General features: G+C 39.3%; 1 protein-coding gene across 4 annotated transcripts in view; it reads right to left on the bottom strand.

Moving 5' to 3' along the window:
• WDR3 (WD repeat domain 3) overlaps positions 1–18,870 on the bottom strand; it is a 58,767-nt gene that overhangs the window by 36,887 nt on the left and 3,010 nt on the right. For all 4 annotated transcript variants that reach the window (XM_059928891.1, XM_059928910.1, XM_059928881.1 and 1 more), the window contains exons 2-15: positions 18,028–18,235; positions 16,828–17,037; positions 14,394–14,512; positions 12,702–12,780; positions 11,427–11,522; positions 10,077–10,190; positions 9,820–9,921; positions 8,822–8,919; positions 7,781–7,888; positions 7,036–7,266; positions 4,158–4,251; positions 1,776–1,877; positions 435–520; positions 136–271 (exon numbers count right to left, since the gene is read on the bottom strand). In XM_059928891.1, the coding sequence (XP_059784874.1) occupies positions 136–271; positions 435–520; positions 1,776–1,877; positions 4,158–4,251; positions 7,036–7,266; positions 7,781–7,888; positions 8,822–8,919; positions 9,820–9,921; positions 10,077–10,190; positions 11,427–11,522; positions 12,702–12,780; positions 14,394–14,512; positions 16,828–17,037; positions 18,028–18,198 (1,746 nt within the window). In that variant the 5' untranslated portion in view covers positions 18,199–18,235. The remainder of the gene's footprint in view (positions 1–135; positions 272–434; positions 521–1,775; positions 1,878–4,157; positions 4,252–7,035; positions 7,267–7,780; positions 7,889–8,821; positions 8,920–9,819; positions 9,922–10,076; positions 10,191–11,426; positions 11,523–12,701; positions 12,781–14,393; positions 14,513–16,827; positions 17,038–18,027; positions 18,236–18,870) is intronic.

Raw genomic sequence — 18,870 nt, 5'->3', positions numbered from 1 at the left:
GTGCACTTGCAATGTTTTGATTCACGTATTTTTAGAAACATACTACTGCTGGGAACAGTCAAAGCCACTTCTTTATAGTCTCAACCCAAGGTCAGTCAGAAAGAAAGCAAATATCCATAGGCATAACCACTGTACCTTTAAAGTATCAACATAGAAAATTTTCACAGTACAGTCCAGCAAAGACACAGCCAACAGCTTTTGATTGGGAGAGTAACTGACACACAGAACTTCTTCATCTAGTTGCAAGGTTCGGGTTTGCTTCACAGAAAGCCTAGCATTACAGAAAGCATCAAGAAAAATGAGTACAAAGGCACAAAAAAATTCCAAAAACCCTCTGGAGCTCAACAGAAATATCAATACACGTCAAAAACCCATTCAATGGTTCCCCATTTTCGCTCCCCAAAAATGAACACAAATAAAAAATGTCCACTCACCTCTTCTGGGTACTGTTTTCATCTTTCACCAACTCAAAATCCCAGAACTTGACAGATTTATCTGCACCACCTGTCACAAAGCCACGCTGAAAATCAAATGACATTTCCGTTAAAAAAAATCTTAGTACAGAAACTTTAATAAGACACCTCAAAATAGTATAAAAGACCATTTTTATTTAATGGCATGGGGTAAGAATTAGCATATGTGGTTTTTCCTTAACTCCCTTCACTGCTCTTTAGGGGATGCCACCACAGATCCTATTGGAGAACTCCTAGCAGAGACTAATGTAGTCAGGTGATAACTAGTGTAAAGTTCTAGTTATACTTTCATTCAGCATCAGGAAGAAAGACTCAGTGAACACTGCAGGGTAAGGCAACAGTCAAAAGAATTTGCTATGAAGTATTCAATTGGTTTTATCACATTTTAGTGTTAGTGTAAACTATAAGGACCACAGAGTCAGAAAACTAGATCTCAAATGTCTATTCTGCCATTTCAGAGATTTGTAACATGGGAAAATAACCTTATAATGACCCTCAGTGTTGGTGCAGTTGTAAAGACTACCTAGTTCATAAAATCATTGTGAAAAAAACAATAATGACATGATGGACGTGAAAACACTTTGGAAAAGAGAACACTCTACAAACGCTAGATGTTACTACTATTTAAATTTTAAATGCTGTTTCATTTCTGACCCCAAATGGCATTACCCAGTCTAAATTCCAGGTTCCGTTTTTTTCCAAAAATATCTACTTTCAATGAATGAAGGTTTGCCACCATTGGGAGTATTCAAATAAATGGGCCACAATCCCTTAAGGTGTTGTCAAAAAATATCTCAAAGTGTTCTGAGCAACAGCACCGTTACGGGAATTAAGTACACGGTTCTCCAGGGTGACTCCTTTGAAGGGAAATACACTGTTATTGACTTGAAAAGGTTCACATATTTACTAAAAAATCACTAGATTTATATAGTCAGAGATGTATGGACTACAAGGGGAGCAGAAAAGTCTACTCTATCCTCCACATTATGTTGCCCCAGGAAGTATTTCCTCTTAAGAAGTATCACAAACCACTGGTAAAAAGTCAGGAGGGTAAGCAATTTGATGTCATGGAGCTGATGATCAACAGCAGCTGAACAAGAACTCAAATCATAATGACAGCTATTCATATTATCAGGCACAAGATACGGCACCATACATAAAATCTAGAGATTAGACAAAAGTGGGCTTTCTTTAAAGAAACCCTGAGAGAAATCCCTGTTAGGCAGCAGTAGAACTTGATATAAGAAATGGGAAGTACAGCCAGAGTACTGAAGCCCAGATCTTAACATCTGGTTTAGTTACCTGATCTGGAGAGAGAGACAAGGACCATAAAGCTCCATCATGTGCATCTATTGTCTCCAGCAGATTTCCTGAGGCCAAGTCATAAAGCTGCAGCTTTCCTGTCTTTGGAAGACACAAAATGAACACACAACCTACACCGTTTCATAGCCAAGCAGCAACAATGTAGCTAACTGCTCAGGAAACGGGCTTCCACGGTCCATGCTCTGTACTTCCTCTGTGAATAAATGTTGTTAAATCCCCTACTGACATGTTGGGTTAATCCTGGCAGGGTTGCTATACTGTACAACTAAGGAACAGTACAACCTTGTAGTACAGGACTACTGTCACTTCCACTGGTTTCCTCAACTTCAAAAGGGAAATAGCATGGCCACAGGCATATCAGAATAAACATAAGAGCAAATGGGGAACTAAAAAACCTTTAAAAAACTTAATCAATCCTTTAAGTGGGCTATCCTCTATGGTAGTTGGCTTAACCAACTCTTGATTTCCCCCTCTAGAATACACTGATAACGAGAAATACTACCTACAATGCTAGGGAGGGCAATGAACTTGAAAAAAACAAATCACAGTAGCTTAGAAAACTATCAGCCACGCTTCCTGTTTAGACCATGTATATGCTGTGGTCATGGTGCCAGCACGGAACACACACAGTGGCAAAGCCTGCTCTATGACAAGCCTGTGCACGTGTGGTGGAAAGAACGTTAAGTGGAAGACTTGAATCCCAGGGCTGCCTCTCTCTAACTCTGACTGTGGGTAAATTCATCTCCATGAGCCCGTTTTTCCATCTGAAAAATGGACTTTATATCACCAACCCCTCTAAGCTGTTGTGGGGATTAAATGAGATCATGTATGTCAGCAGCATGGTACAGAGACTAGGCCAGGGGTTCTGTCTGAGTCATACAAATAGTCTTTGAAGCAATTTGCAAAATGTTTTCCCAATAGCAGATAGTGGATGGACATTTGTTAAAAGAATGAATGAAAAATGAGGAAAACTTTTAACTGAAATTTAATGTTCTTTCACTGACATTGACCCTAAAATCTCTCCAGCTTATTTTACACTTTTTGCTGGACCAAAAATATCCATTATGATAACATAGGTTTTTCTAACAAAATAATCATGCACACATGGCATTAGTTTAGGGGGATAATAATGACAAATACTTGCAAAGCACTTTTCAAAATATTCCATAGACCTTATTCCACTTTATTCCCAACTACCACCCCTACTACTACCATTCGTGCTACTTCTGCTACAAGTTCTTATTTATTAGTTATTTGCTGGGAGCCAGTCTCTGTGCTAAGTGCTTTGCAGACTGTGAGGCAGGTTATTTACATCATTTTACATGAAAAAACTAAGGCTCACAGGGTTGAGTAACTTGCCCAAAAGGTCTTATAGCCAGTAAGTGGAAGAGCTGGGATTCAAACCTAGGCCCATCTGGCACGAAAGGCTCTGCCAAAAAGCAAGTGTCACCAATCCATTGTATAGATAATGAAACACACTAAGAGAAGTTACATGACTTGCTCCAAATTACCCATTTCGTAAGGGGAAGAACCTGAATCCAAATCCATGTCTGCTTATTCCCTCATGGTTATCTCCCAATCTGATTAGCAGCTGAGGACTTCATCAGTCAGGCTGTCTTTACCAAATGCTTCTATCTGCCACGCATGATGCTGGTACTTAATGTCTTTTATCATCAGTCTTCTCAAAACACAATTACACGTGTGCTCATAAAAAGATGCATGAAAGGCTGATCTCCAAAATGTTAGTGACAGTTATCTCAAGGTCATGATTTTAATTTTCTTCATAATTTGACATAAGGTTTGGTTTAAAAAAAAAAACACACGAAGAAAACAAAACTTAAAAATAAAAACCTCATGCTTCCCTGGTGGTGCAGTGGTTAAGAATCCACCTGCTGATGCAGGGGACACGGGTTCGATCCCTGGTCCAGGAAGATCCCACATGCCACGGAGCAACTAAGCCCATGCGCCACAACCACTGAGCCTGTGCTCTAGAGCCCGCAAGCCACAACTACTGAGCCTGCGCTCAGGAGCCCGTGAGCCACAACTACTGAAGCCCGTGTGTCTAGAGCCCGAGAGAAGCCACCACAATGAGAAGCCCACGCACCGTGACGAAGATCGGCCCCTGCTCGCGCCGCAACTAGAGAAAGCCTGTGCGCGGCAACAAAAACCCAATGCAGCCCAAAATGAATAAATTAAATAAAAATAAAAACCTCAAAAAAAAAGGGCAATGAACTAACACCCTCTCATACTATCTGGCTCTAATACATTTCCCGTATGCTAAAAAAGGAAGCAGATTTCTCAAACAATTTTAAGAATACTGAGTAGAAAAAGTCCCCCAAATCCATGGAAAAGCCTGTTTACCTTTGTTCCTATGACCACCTGCCGATCACCAGGTACAAAGAATGAGCAAAGTGCATATTCGCAGGTCATCGTGCGAATACACTGCAGCGTAGACCTGTGAGAAAGAAGGAATAAAGAACTTGTACGTTAAGAGAACCTGCTTCTCCACCTGAGAGGTCAGCATGTACGTTTCATACACACTTAGCCACACAGTGATCAATATGAGAAAGGATAAAGTCTGAATAACCCTGGCTTATTACAGTGAAGGGAGAAATTAGTAAGTGGCACCTAACTTTGTTTTCTTTCATGGCAGCTCCCAATCCTAAGGAACAGATTCTACAAAAGAGCCGAGAAAAGCATCTGCTGGGCTCAACAGAGCCCGATCTGCCACTACAAAGAAGTGAGGCCAGAGGACTGCAAGTCGAATTAGCATACTGTATCCTTACAAGTAAAGTTCATTTTATTGGACCATAAACATTCATGCACGCAACAAACAGATATCAAATGCCCACTTCCTTCAACATTTACTGAATGCCAGGTACCGTTCTAGGTGCTGGAGATATAACAATGAATTAAACAGAAAAGGCCCCAAATCTCATAAAGCTTAACATCCTCTGGAAATGAGACAAATATTGGTGTATCAGGTGCTAGCAGGTGCTATGGAGAAACACAGCACTGGGGGAAGGGGACCAAGAGTACAAGGGTGGGAAGGGGACAGCAGGATGGCCATGTGATGAGAAGAGAGCGAGAAAGCCTTAGCCAAAAGGGGAAGATGGTTCCACGCAGGAAGGGAACACAACAGACATGACACAGGCACATTCTTGTCGCCTGTAAGGGATAACGAAAAGGCCAGGGGGGCTCCACTGGAGAAGGGGAGAGTGGTAAGAGACAATGTCTGTAAGGACTGTGGCTTGTAGTTAGTCCTTGTGAGATGGAGCTCCTGGAAGTGATATAACTTCCATTATAAAAAGATTACAATGGCTGCTGTGTTGAGAACAGACCACAGAAGGGCAAGTAAGGAAGCACAGAAGACCAGTCAGAAAGCTATTACAATACAGATAAGAGATGTTGGTAGTTTGAACCAGGTCGTGGCAGTGCAGGTGATGAGATGTGGTTGAATTCCAGTTAAGTTTTTTTTTTTCTTAAATACTCTTTTTTTTTTTTTTTTTTTTAAATTTTTGGCTGCACTGGGTCTTCATTGCTGCATCTTGGCTTTCTCTAGTTATGGCGAGCAGGGGCTACTCTTCATTGTGGTACGCGGGCTTCTCACTGAGGTGGCTCCTCGTTGCAGAGCATGGGCTCTAGGCACGTTGGCTTCACTAGTTGCGGCGTGTGGGCTCAGGAGTTGCAGTGCACAGGCTCTAGAGTGCGCGGGCTTCAGTAGTTGTGGCATGCAGGCTCAGTAGTTGCAGCTCGCAGGCTCTAGAGCGCAGGCTCAGTAGCTGTGGCACACGGACTTAGTTGCCCTGTGGCATGTGGGATCTTCCCGGACCAGGGATCGAACCTGTGTCCTCTGCATTGGCGGGTGTATTCTTAACCACTGGACCACCAGGGAAGTTTTGAAGGTAGAGCTGATAGGATTTGCTAATGCACTGGACATGAGAGAATCAAGAATGGCTACAAGGATTTGGGCTAGAAAAACCACAGGAAGTAATTATTTACTAATATGGGGAAGTCTGTAGGAACAGAGGGTGGGGAGACTATTGAAGAAATGAAGATCACAAGTACGGTTTGGACATATAAAAATCTGAGATGCCTAATTAGACATCCAAGGGTGATACAAACAAAGGATGTGGACATATGAGTCTGAAGTTCAGGGAGAGGCTATGGCTAGAGATGGAAATTTAAGCGTCATCAGCATATAGAAAGCCACCTGACCAGAGATCACAGAAAGTGAGGGTAGACAGAGAAAAGGTTCAAAGACTCTGCCCTGAAGTATTCCAACAGTTAGAGGTCAGCAAAATAAGAAGGGTCTAGCCAAGACTGAGAAAAAAAAAACAGCCCACAGAGAAAGAGGAAGTAATGAAATTCAAACTGTTTCAAAGAGGAGAAAAGTTATCAATTCAAAGAGAGTGTCAAACGAAGCTTATAGGTCACTGGATTTAGAAACATGAACACCACTGATGAGATGACAAGAGCTGTTTTGGTGAAATGGTGGGGATAAAGGCCTGATGGAGAAAAGGAGTCAGAGGATGGGGGGAGATAACTGGAGAGAGAGATAAGGATGAGACAGGATTATTTCCTTCAAGATGGGAGATATTACAGCGTATCTGTATGCTGATGCGAACGACCCAACGGAGAGGGAAGATTAATGATGCAAGAGAGGGAGGAAAATTGCTAGAAGGAGAAATACAGCTTGTGATTACCTTTTGGTTAGGAGCACCAACAGTCATAGAAAGAAAGATTATGTGGATACAGATGCAGCTAAGGTGGAAGCATATGAACATTTTCTAGATGATTCCATTTCTTCAGTGAAGTAGGAAGCAAGGTCATCAGCTTAAAGGGGCTAGAGGTGTGAGGTGTGAGGTGAGAGGAGAGGTAAGAACATGTGAAATAGTCATCTAGGAAAGTGAGGAATGAGAAATCATGGTAAAATTACTGGAAAGCACTGACAGCCTATTTGAATTTAGAGTAGGAAGTATGCTTGTGTTTTTCTCTAGCCAAGTACAGCAATAAGCTTCAGACATGGACTAAACTTACATTTTTTGTACCAAATCTGAAAAGACAATTTTTCCTACTCTAAACTCCACAGGCCTACAGTCAAAATGCACTGAAGATACATTTTGAGGGAACTGTATTTAGGGCCCTAAGAATAACTAACCATCAAGAGTATTAAAAACTAACTCAAAGAGAAGAAAACACTATTGGATAAAGCTATAGAAAGCATCATTTCACAAACCTGTTCCATATCTTAATGGAATCAGCTGCTGCTGAAAGGACAGCGATATTGTCTGAGCTGAATGACAAAGTCCGCACGTCACTGCGATGACCCCCGATGGTAATTCTGTTTGTCCTGACAGTCTGAGGAGTTGACATGGATGGATTCAGTGAATATAATTCCACCAAGTTGTTCTGCAGCAGGAAGACAGCCTTTAACTCTCCTTGAGGAGTATGAATCAAGTCAAAGGATCTGCATGAGAAAATATTCATAAATGTTCCAGCAACCATCTTAGCTCACAAGGTTAATTTTTTTCTAGGAGAAAAGCTTTGCAATGCCCTCCATCTATACAAAGTTTGAACAAGTATAAAGGATTTTACAAATAAGAGTGCTCTGAGTATTGGACAGTAGTCTAGTATAGGCTTTTAAGTCCAAGAAACCTGAGCTCAGATACTGGCTCTGATTTGTTCCTGTGCATGTATTCTTTTTTATAAGTGACCGCAAATCCTTTTGGAATGTGGGGTATACATTTTTCTTTTTAACTGGCAGCAAAGAACTGTAAGTAAAAAGCTATCATAATAAAACAAATATGAGATGATGAATCAGTGAGCCCATGGTGAGCAGTGGGAGGTGAGGCCCACGATCACTGTCTGCAAATATACAATTCGTAGAGACTGCTTACAAATAGCATGAAAAGCCAATACAATTTTGTAGCAACACTTCAGATACTTCTCTCAGATACTTCAGCTACTACATTTTCACTCACTTGATTTTGGCAGAAGTTTTGATATTCGTCACCCGTTGGATTTCATCTTGCAGAGTCATTTCAACATTGACTTCAAGGTCTTCCTCCTCCTCTTTGCAAGAATTTAATCTAGAGGAGAAAAAAAAAAAAAAAGACTATCATGCTGTAACTTTTCTAGAAGAAGCTTTGCTATTACTTGAGTCAAGTTCTGGTCTGAGACCAACAACCTTTTTGAACCTGGAAGAGTCACTTAACCACACGGATTACCATGAGAATTAAACAATGTAGTGTACGTAAAAACGCTTTGTGAACCACAACGCAATTAATATGAAGTGTTATTCCATCCAATGGGTACCCTCAATAAACGGATTCTGAATACAACAGCCCATAAAATTTCTGGGGACAAGTCTTTGTAGTTCAAACTATCCCACTGAAGTGTTTCTGGTAAACTTCTCTAACTTCAGGACTTTTTAGAAAATCCATTACTCTGCACTTATAACCCAACCATGCCAAAAAAACCCAGAGGTCTCAAAAGATTTGCTTTGGCAAATAAAACATTTAAAAAACTGGTGACTTTTTATTTCTTTGAGACTTGATGAATTTCAACCACTGAGAAACTGATTTCTATAGCTACAATGACCTATTTATTTTAAGGTTATACCTGCCCCCAAACTCCAATTATGTAACTGTCCAACCAGTCTTCCTTCTCACAGTCCCAAAGGTCAGCACTATGCAACCCGGATTCCTTCTGTATAGGCTGCTGTCACTGAAGACACACTACTAGCCTCTCAGAATTAAATCATTTAGAAGCTATGTTTAAATACCTGTACTGCCTTTCTCGTTCTGTGTGGCTCTGAGTGCAAGACTTAGGAATATGATAGTTATGAAGCTGTATTTAGAAATTAAAAACTTGGACTACCAGCACTCCATAAAATCTTCCCTAGCATTTAATGGTAATTGAAAACAGAGTAAATACTTCTTTAAAGAAGCCATAGTTTTTTCTTCAGTACTATGTGGCCCACCCACGATACTTGACTAGTAGTAAATATTTAGAAAACACACTTTGCTTTCTTTTTAGCTTTCTTCATCTTCTTGTCTATTTTCTTCTGAATTTCCTCCTTGGAAAGGATACGAAACACTTCTAGCACAGAATCAGTCCCCTAGAAAGGCAAAAGGTTGATGTGAGTCCAGAAGAGACAACTTGTAATTTAGCTTTTTCTCTGTAAGAACATTTCTCTTTCTTCCCTTACTAGTTGTATTACCATGGACAACTTAATATTGCTGGGATTGTTGTCTCATCTGTAAAGTGGGAATTCACCACTTTCTACAATGTTACTCTGAGACTAAATAAGAAGTTAATGCTTTTTACAGAGTGAAGTAAGTCAGAAAGAGAAAAACAAATACCATATGCTAATACATATATATGGAATCATAAAAAAAAAAAATTGATTCTGAAAAACCTAGGGGCAGGACAGGAATAAAGACGCAGACATAGAGAATGGACTTGAGGACATGGGGAGGGGGAAGGGTAAGCTGGGACAAAGTGAGAGAGTGGCATGGACATATATACACTACCAAACGTAAAATAGATAGCTAGTGGGAAGCAGCCGCATAGCACAGGGAGATCAGCTCGGTGCTTTGTGTCCACCTAGAGGGGTGGGAGAGGGAGGGTGGCAGGAAGACACAAGAGGGAGGAGATATGGTGATACATGTATACGTATAGCTAATTCACTTTGTTATACGGCAGCAACTAACAGAACAATGTAAAGCAATTATACTCCAATAAAGATGTTAAAAAAAAAACAGAAAAAAGAAGTTAATGCTTTTAAATTGTTCAGAAAGGCAGGGATTTAATAAATGTTTGCTAATAATAATAAGAATAAAAGCAATTACTGTTGTTGGGCTAACAGAAGTTAGGGAATATAGGTCCACGCAATACCATATAAGGAAATCTTAACAAGACCAAAGAAAAATTCACCTCCACACTGAATACGAAAGAAGAACAAGTCTCTAAAGGAACAGCCAAGTCCTTGTTATTTTCTCCTAAGCCTGGTACTCACATGGCAAGCAAGAATCCTGCCTGTCCTGTCGACTGCAAGGTTCACAACTCTGTCCCTTCCTTCCCGCATTATGGAACCAGCTTTTCTACACGTAAGGATGCGCTGCAGAGGAAGCAAGAGAAAAGATGAAGGTTAATAGTTCTGTTGACCCCTGAAAAGACGTGATTCCAAGAAATGCAGGTGACAAAGATCTTCCCTAAAATGAATACTTCCCCACCACTCAACTCCACTGAAGGTAAGAAACAAAAATGAATTACATCCTCAGGAGCTTCATCCATCTCAAGGGTACCATCCTCTGCTTCACGTGTGTCCTGTATTCCAGGGGAAGACCCTTTGACTTTCTTGGGCTCTGGTTCTTCTGGGTCTTCCATCTGTTTTACAAAAATGGGAAAATAAAAGCTGAAATAGGGCTTGCCAGGTGGCGCAGTGGTTAAGAATCCGCCTGCTAATGCAGGGGACATGGGTTCGAGCCCTGGTCCAGGGAGATCCCACATGCCGCAGAGCAACTAAGCCCGTGCGCCACAACTACTGAGCCTGCGCTCTAGAGCCCGCGCGCCTAGAGCCCATGCTCCTCAACAAGAGAAGCCACCGCAATGAGAAGCTTGCGCACCGCAATGAAGAGTAGCCCCTGCTCACCGCAACTAGAGAAAGCCCACATGCAGCAACGAAGACCCAATGCAGCCAAAAATAAATAAATAAATTAAAAAAAAAAAAACAAGAAAGCTGAAATAATTTGTTCCAGGAGGTGATTTTCACCCCTAATGACTTAGAAACTTGTCCTTATAGCCACTGATAACTTCCATTTAGTGATCTCTCTGACCAAACCTCTTCAACGACAGCACATTCATCAGAATGTATTAAAAACTGACCACATCAAGAACACAAACAAAACATTATTCATTATACCAGCTCCAATAACTTTCCACAGTATAAGGACTATAGTTTCATAACAAGGTGAAAAAATGATGACCTCATTAATTTTAAAACCTTCTTAGGTGAAAGATCTACCATATTCTAGAGGGAAAGATTCAAATTGGCATTACGAATTGCAAAGACATGCAAGAGAGGTTACATTTTCTCCTTAAACAAAAAAAAAGATAAACCCTAGCCTACTAATGAAGAACCCATCAAAATGGCTACTGGACACAACACCACACACCTAACTCCAGCTAAACCTAAGGTCTATAACCTTTCATCCACGCAAAATCTTTGATGATCTGAGAAAATGTGACAGATCTTCTCAGAATATACATATTTACATAAACATACACAACTTTTACATAGATTTTTGTTTGAGGGAAGAGGGTCACAGATATTCGGAAGTCCATCCGTGGACACCCAAAGGTCAAGGAATATCAAGCTAAGAGCCCTACAGACTAAAACATTAACATTATTACCAAGAGCTGTCAGCCTAAAGCTATCCTTCTGCCAAGTGCAAATGAGGGCAATGGACCATGGAATGAAGAAAAAAATTGTTTAGAAATCACAGTAAGAGAGAATTCCAATACTATGTGAAGTACTCAAAAATTACATCTGATTCTAAATTCAACAAGCCTATGAAATTGCTAAAACATGACACTGCCCATGATCAGAAAAAAAGCAATTACCTCTTGCAGGTAAGCTATGTCCCAAGCCCTCAGTTCACTGTCAGAAGCCCCAGTGATGAGTCGCTTTTCTTCTGACACCAGAGCCAAACCCCATACCTACAGGGTATAAAAACATTCAAATAATATGGTTATTAAGGGACTCCAGGATGCATGACATGACATTCCAAAAGTCACTGTAGTGAAATCTCTTTGGCACTGCAAAGTCTACTATTAAGACAACCCTTTCAAAATACACTACGAGAAAGCTCACTTTGAGAGAGAAAATGATCTGTGGTGGAAGTGTTGTTTATGGGGTAACTAGCAGTTTCTCTGTAATTTCCTATCCTTAAATTTAGATTATGGCTGTTCAGAATAAATCCTAACTAGAAGCCACTCAAAATAATGATTTCAAGTGTGGCACTTCTTTGATTTCAGCAGTGCCTTGCAAATGAAAGGTGCTCCATTAACGTCTATCAGAGCATAATTTTTAGCCTCAAACATCCATGAACTAAACAATGAAAATAACAGTACTGTTGCAAATCAAGAAAGAATCTGCTTTTCCTCCTCATTAATTCTAGGGTGTGTATATTCCTCATATATTCTAGGGCATATATATACAAAAATATATATAATTGAGTTATAATTAACATACAATGTTAAATTAGTTTAAGGCATACAACACAGTGACTCAATATTTTTATACATTATGAAACGATCACCAAAATAAGACCAGTTACCATCCATCACCATACAAAGTTGTTAAAATATTACTGACTATATACCCTATGTGTAGATTCAATCCCATGGCTTACATATTTTATAGCTGGAAGTTTGTACCCCTTAATCACCTTCACCTATGCCTGGTATGAACAAAGCACAAAGGAGGATGCAAAGATGTAAAATATTCCCTGATCTATATTGAACAGATCTATGTTCAGGTAATTATTATAATGGCTATAATTTGCTATTTACGTGTCACCGGGCCAGGCACTGTATACACAGTATCATTAAACTTCCCTACGATCATAAAGGTGGATACTTATAATTTAAAAGTGATGAAACCCATATTCATGGGTTAAAAACTTATCCGAGGCCAATTTCTACTAAATGCCAGAGCAGATGCATCTGCTCTGACGGTTGGCACTTTGTCCACCACTCCAACTTCTTTCTCTAAAGACAGTACATGTTGATTACTGTTAGCAGTAAAAACAAAGAGCCATGAAAGGGCCAGGGAAGAAACCATCTTTTCCTTTCTGCCTTGCTATTCTTTCCCTGGGCCCATGACCCTATATATACCTCAGTTCGGTGGCCAACCATTGTTTTGAAGCAGTGCTGGGTATCAAGGTCCCACCATTTCACCATGGTATCTTTCCCACTAGGAGAAATAGGAAAAAAATATTATTAGGAAGAATCACTGAACTAACTGGAAAATCAAGGACTTATTTGTTGCCTTAAAAAGACAATACACAGCAATGATGTCTAATGCTACTATTTACTTGACCTTTCTTTTAAAAAGTAAAGAATCCTAACTCTTTATATGGCTATTCTCAGGTAGAAAAATAAAATGTTCCATCTGTAAGCACAAAAATAACCTTGAATTCAGAGTGCTACAAAACAGAACTTGACCAGTTGACCATCATTTCCATCGCCACGGCATCAACATTCCTTCATTCTAACACACAAACATCTTAGACCTCTCCTGCTCCCTTGTCTCCCACGTCCAGCTAGTCTCTAGGTCCAGAAAACGCCTCCTCTGGGAAGTCTCCAAGCCTTGATTCCTCCCAATCCATTTCTGTACACAAACCTGAAGTTAGGTCCTACTGCCCAAATTATTTTAATAACTTATCTGGTCTCTTTGTCTATTCTGTTCCCTCACCACATCCAATACACTACTGTCAGATAATCTTACTCTTCTAAATTTGCACTAACTCAAGGTTCTCTATGGATTCAAAATCAAGTTCTTCAGCACGATTCCCAAAACTTCCCATTAATTGGCACTTAATCTCCCTGCCAATGGGCTCTACTCTTCCTGCCTCAAATGCCTGTTCCCTGCTTCTTCACCAATGTAAATCTAATATAATCCTGCTTCATGACAAAACTGGAAAAAAACAGAAACCCAATTTACAAAGTCTTTCCTATATAATCCCACCTCACGGTGTTATTTCCTTTCCCTTACACTCCCTAAGCTATAAGGTGTACGTATATTCTAGTAGAACAGTAGAGTCATTGCCTCACAGAACGTGTGTTGTCTGAGCAAGACACACTAACGTCCCTGTATCCTATCCCACAGGAACAAATCCACCACTGGTACAGCATTTCGTGCTGCTCCTCTACACTGCCTTCTGGTTCTTCTGTGGTTCTAATTACTATGGTTCTTCTAATTACTGCCTGGCAAAACTTAAGATCCCAAACTTTCCTGGGTGGCCATTCCTTAGGAATGATAACTATTAGATTAGGCTGAACTATATGAAATTGCTGATATCTGACCTATCATTTTTAACCCATACAAATGGAAATTTCAAATGGTTCAACCTATTAGATGTTCAGAAGGCCTAAGTATGGAGTATGTCTCTTCTGAAGAGGCAGGCTAAAACAAACATTTGGTATTCGCATCTGCCCACTGCTCCATATTCGGCTTTTCTGACTTTCTAGGGATCCAGAAGTAGACAGTTCATCCTATACAAGGTCTGTTGAAGAGTTAAGGAATATGGAAAAGCTGATATCAGGGGAAAATAATGACAAATCAGAAAAGGGAATTAAAAAATGCTATAAATAACTCTGGATAGCATCTATGACACTGTTTGGGAAGGGAGGGGAGGGGAAGGGAGGGGTAGAGAGAGGAAAAGCAGAGAGAAGAGGAAACTAGCACATGAGCTTGAGTATAGTGCGGAGATACGAGTAAGGAATGAAACAAATTCCCTCTGTGAAAACCTCTCCAATGAATTCACCTAGAGAAAGAAATGGAAACAAAACTTATTATTTCTTTACCTAGTAACTAGCAGATTCTTGTCTCGTAGAAACAATGCTTGTGTAACAGCGTCCTTGTGCCCCTTTAGACGGTAGAGGCCACTTTCATTGATCACATCCCACACGATAATATCTGTGTCCTAAAGGAATCAAATACAGAAGAATTTTCTTTACCACATAAGGCCTAACTTGACACACAATATTTTTATTACAAAGTTGATATGTAGTCCTTATAGAAAATTTGGAAAACATACAGAAAAGCACAGAGGAACCAAACACCAGTTGATTTCACCATCCAGATATAATCACCATAGATATTTTGTTGTATACTATTCTAGTCTTTATGTATACATACATGTTGTTAACTGAGATCATGCTATTCCTATCATTGTATAACTCTCCTTCTTTTTCTCATTTAATATATTTCCATGTCCTTCCAGACTGTTCTCATTTTTAATGGTCACATAATAACCAACATTAAGGATATACCATAATTTACTTTAAATTTTTTCTATTTCAGCCATTTAGGCAGTTTCCAATTTTTTGCTATTATAAATATGTGGAAATGAACATTCTTGTACCTCTATCTTTGTACATATCTCTGATCAGAATAAAGACTAAAAAGGGAAATTCTTGGGTTAAAAGGTATTTCTATCTTAAGTCTGCAATTCAGGGTGATCTCCAGAAAGGGTGCACCAATCTAAAGGTCCACCAGGGATATGTATGACAATGCCAGTTTTCCCATCCCTTCATCTCTGGATATTATCAGTTGCTCAAAAAACACTGCCAGTTTCACCAAGTTGAAAGGCTGTCTCAATGTTTATCTGATTTGCATTTCTGAATACCAATGAGAAATTCTGTACATGCTCTATGGTGATTACTGGCCGCTCTGCACCTCCTTTGAACTGCCAAGTCATGTCTTTTATCTTCCTTTGCGTCTTATTTTTTACTTGTTTGTTGGTTATTAAGACATGATATTAATCCTTCCCTTTTATAGTGGAACTATTAAATACTTTCCCTTTTTCATTGTCCTTTAACTTTATTTTTTCCAGTTTTATTGAAAAAATAATTGACATACATCAATTGTATAAGTTTAAGGCATACGGCATGACAGTTTAATTTACATATATTGTGAAATGATTACCATAATAGGTTCAGCTAATACCCATCTTCTCATATAGATATAATAAAAAGAAAAAAAGGAAAAAAAATTTCTCCTTGTGATGAGAACTCTTAGGATTTACTCTTGACAACTTCTTTATAGTGTTTTAATGCACAAATGTTTTAAATATTCAAATATCAAGCATTCAAATTTATCAGTCTTTTCCTTTATAATTTCTTTCCTTGCTGATATGCTTGAAGTCTTTTTCCACCTTGATATCAAATAAATATTTATTTATATATCTTCTAGTTTACTTAAAACATCATGGTTTAATATTTAAGTCTTTTAATCCATGACTCTTTGGTTCACAGCATGAGGTAAAGTTTTAACTTTAAATTTCCCCCCAAATAGCCAACTGTTTAAGTCCTGTTTCATAAGTAATCCATCATTTTTCTACTCGTCAAAAATGTCATCTTTAAAATATACTAATTAGGTATATCAAGTGGATTTGTTTCTTGGATTCCCATTTGGTTGCAGTAATCTATCTGACTAATTTGTATTAATGCCAGGCTAATATAACACATTATAAGTTATGACTTCATAATGCATTTTAATATCTGAAACTTCTTAAATCTAACCCTGAAAAAAGAAATCTGAAACCCTTTTATTTTTTCCCAAAATTCTGCTATTTATTATTCATTTGTTTTTCCATATATTCTTTTAAATCATTTGGTCATATTCTAAAAAAACAACAAAAAGACCTTCGGGATATTTAAATTGCTTTATCTGTATAAACTAATTAGAACATACGAGCATCTTTTCAATACTCTGTCTTGCCATTCAAGAACATGGTTTGTGTCTCTATTCACTCAAATCTTCTGTTACATTCTTTAGTCAAGTTTCACAGTATTTTTGTGTCCATTACTTAACATACTTTTGTAAATGGAATCATTTACATTCTATTTTCTGATGACTGAGACATAAGAAGGCTACCGATTTTACCAAAACAAATGGCCAAGAATCATCATTTTGACTCTCCTCTTCCAATTTGTTTTGTTCACCCAACTTGTGTACTGTTTTGGGTAGCATATCCACAATGATGTTACATAGTAACTATCATGGGCATCCTCATCTTGTTCCTGTATTTAATAGTCTTTTATCAGTGAATCTGACAGGAAACAAAATGAACCACCCAATTCATATCCATCCTTCTCACTCTATCCTACCGCCTATACTATTTTGTACACCGAGTGCCCACTGTTTCACGCAACAATGTTTGTGAATAACCTGCTTCAGCAGTAGCCTTACACTCCTTTCTGGATTAAAGTCAGGGCACCTAATTCAAGGTCTCACCTTGGACCCAGATGCCAGCCTGCCTCCTAGCTGATCATACTTCAAGGAAGTGATTGCTGCTTTGTGTCCATTGAAGGTCACATTTCCTTCCCCACTCAGGAGACTGAAGATTCGGATAGACCCATCCTCATAACCAACAGCTAAGTGCAGCCCATCTGGGGAGGGGCACAAGAAAGTGACTTCGTGTTTAAGCCCCTGCAGGATGAGAATCTGAAATAATAAGAATTAAAAACAATGTAGAGGAGTTAAGCATGTCATCAAGGAAAAAGTGTGGGAATAATCAGGCACAGTAAAATTAAGAGCATCAATAATTCCAAATCGCTCTTATGAATAATAATGAGACTTTGGACACTTATCTCAAGTTCTTTAATACAGAAATTATTATTTGTACTGGGTAATGAAACATTCAAGAAAAGGTAGAGCTATACTATACTGTTTCTCCAAAGCTCTACATTAGCATAATACATGCCAAAATTTCCCAGGCAATGGAATAAATTACTAAGTGCTTATTCTATGTCAACACCAAATGATTTTCCAAAAGGGGTTATAAACACATCCTTGATTTAACTTAGCCCCATCCCAGAAACCAACCTGCATGGCACTGGAGTGCTACAGTGATGTATCCCCAAGGGACCCTGGGGGACACTAAGTATCAAAGTATTAACCTCTTGGAGGTCACAAAGTGAGTGGACAAGATCAAACTGCCTGTATTTTGTTTGGCAGAAGTGGTAGGCTTGGGAATTCAGAGTCATACAAAATTTCAAAGGCTAGTTTAACAACCGTTGGGCCTCATCTGCATAGGTAAGAAAAAGATTCAGTCAACACAGCAATATTCCTTTTAAATGCCTAATATTCTATAACTAGTTCTGAGGGCAAGGAGAAGAACTTGAAAAATGGAGAACTGGTGAAGTAGAGAAAAACAAACATGTTGGGAATAATGATTACAAATAATTACCTGTAAATATCACTACAAATAAATACCTAAGAGGTAAGCTCTTTTGGTTGTGATTTTCAGAATTTAGTGTAGAAGAGCACAATAGAATGTGATACTTGGCTATCTAGACCCAAAGGAAAAAAAAAATTTCTAGAGGCACACACTTAAAAAAAAAATCTGTGCATGACAAAGCAGAGCTCTCCCACTTCTGCCTCCACCCTCAAATACCCATACCTCAATATCAATCTAGGTGATTCCTCACGTACCTTCTCTCCTTTCCTTAAGTCCCAGATGAAAACATGTTCACAGGCTGGTACTGCCACATAGCGTCCTTTTTCACCACGAAGTGTCACAAAGACAATATTACCCTTCTGGCTGCCAATAAGGCCAAAGACTGCACTGGCAACATAGCGTAGGTACTGCCTGGTGAGCCCCATGTTCAAACATCTGATACCACAAGTGAGGCAGCTGCACCTGCAAACAAAGAAAACTGAGTTCTTTGGGCGCCTTGGTTCTGCTAGGCTGGCAAACACCGACTGTGTATCATGTGGTTAAAAGTACATGACCTGTGGTTGCTTAACCTTCATTTACTCTGAATATATTACTGACATAAAATACCCAGACATCTCCATTTTTTATTCACTGCCGACTCAACGTGTAATCTCTCACTCCTCAAGTTTCGCATTGGTCACACTGTCATGGCCACCTCACAAATTCTGACATGTGGCCTCAATGCAGCTCAACAATTTGCTTCTGCCCATTCAACTACCATCAAGGTTTTTACACGGAGACGGACAGCCTGAGACTGAAAATATTTATTGGTGAGCATTTATTGTAAACCTACTAATAATGAGACAGGCACTGATCTAGACGCTAGAGATAAGGTGTTGAGTAAAACAAAATCCCTGACCTTGTGGCACTTACCTTGGAGCACAGCGGCTCTCAAACTCCAGAATGTATCTAAATCACCCAAGGGATTATGAAAACAAATTGCTGGGAACCACCTACACCGCACATCCCCAGGGCCTGTTTCTGATTCAGTAGGTCTGGGGTGGGGCCCGAGATTTTTCACTTCTAACAAGTTCTCAAGTAATGCTGCTGCTGAGTTC

The sequence above is a fragment of the Balaenoptera ricei genome, chromosome 1 (genome assembly GCF_028023285.1).
Source record: "Balaenoptera ricei isolate mBalRic1 chromosome 1, mBalRic1.hap2, whole genome shotgun sequence".
Classification (NCBI taxonomy): Eukaryota; Metazoa; Chordata; class Mammalia; order Artiodactyla; family Balaenopteridae; genus Balaenoptera; species Balaenoptera ricei.
This window is presented reverse-complemented; position numbering and strand designations above follow the sequence as displayed.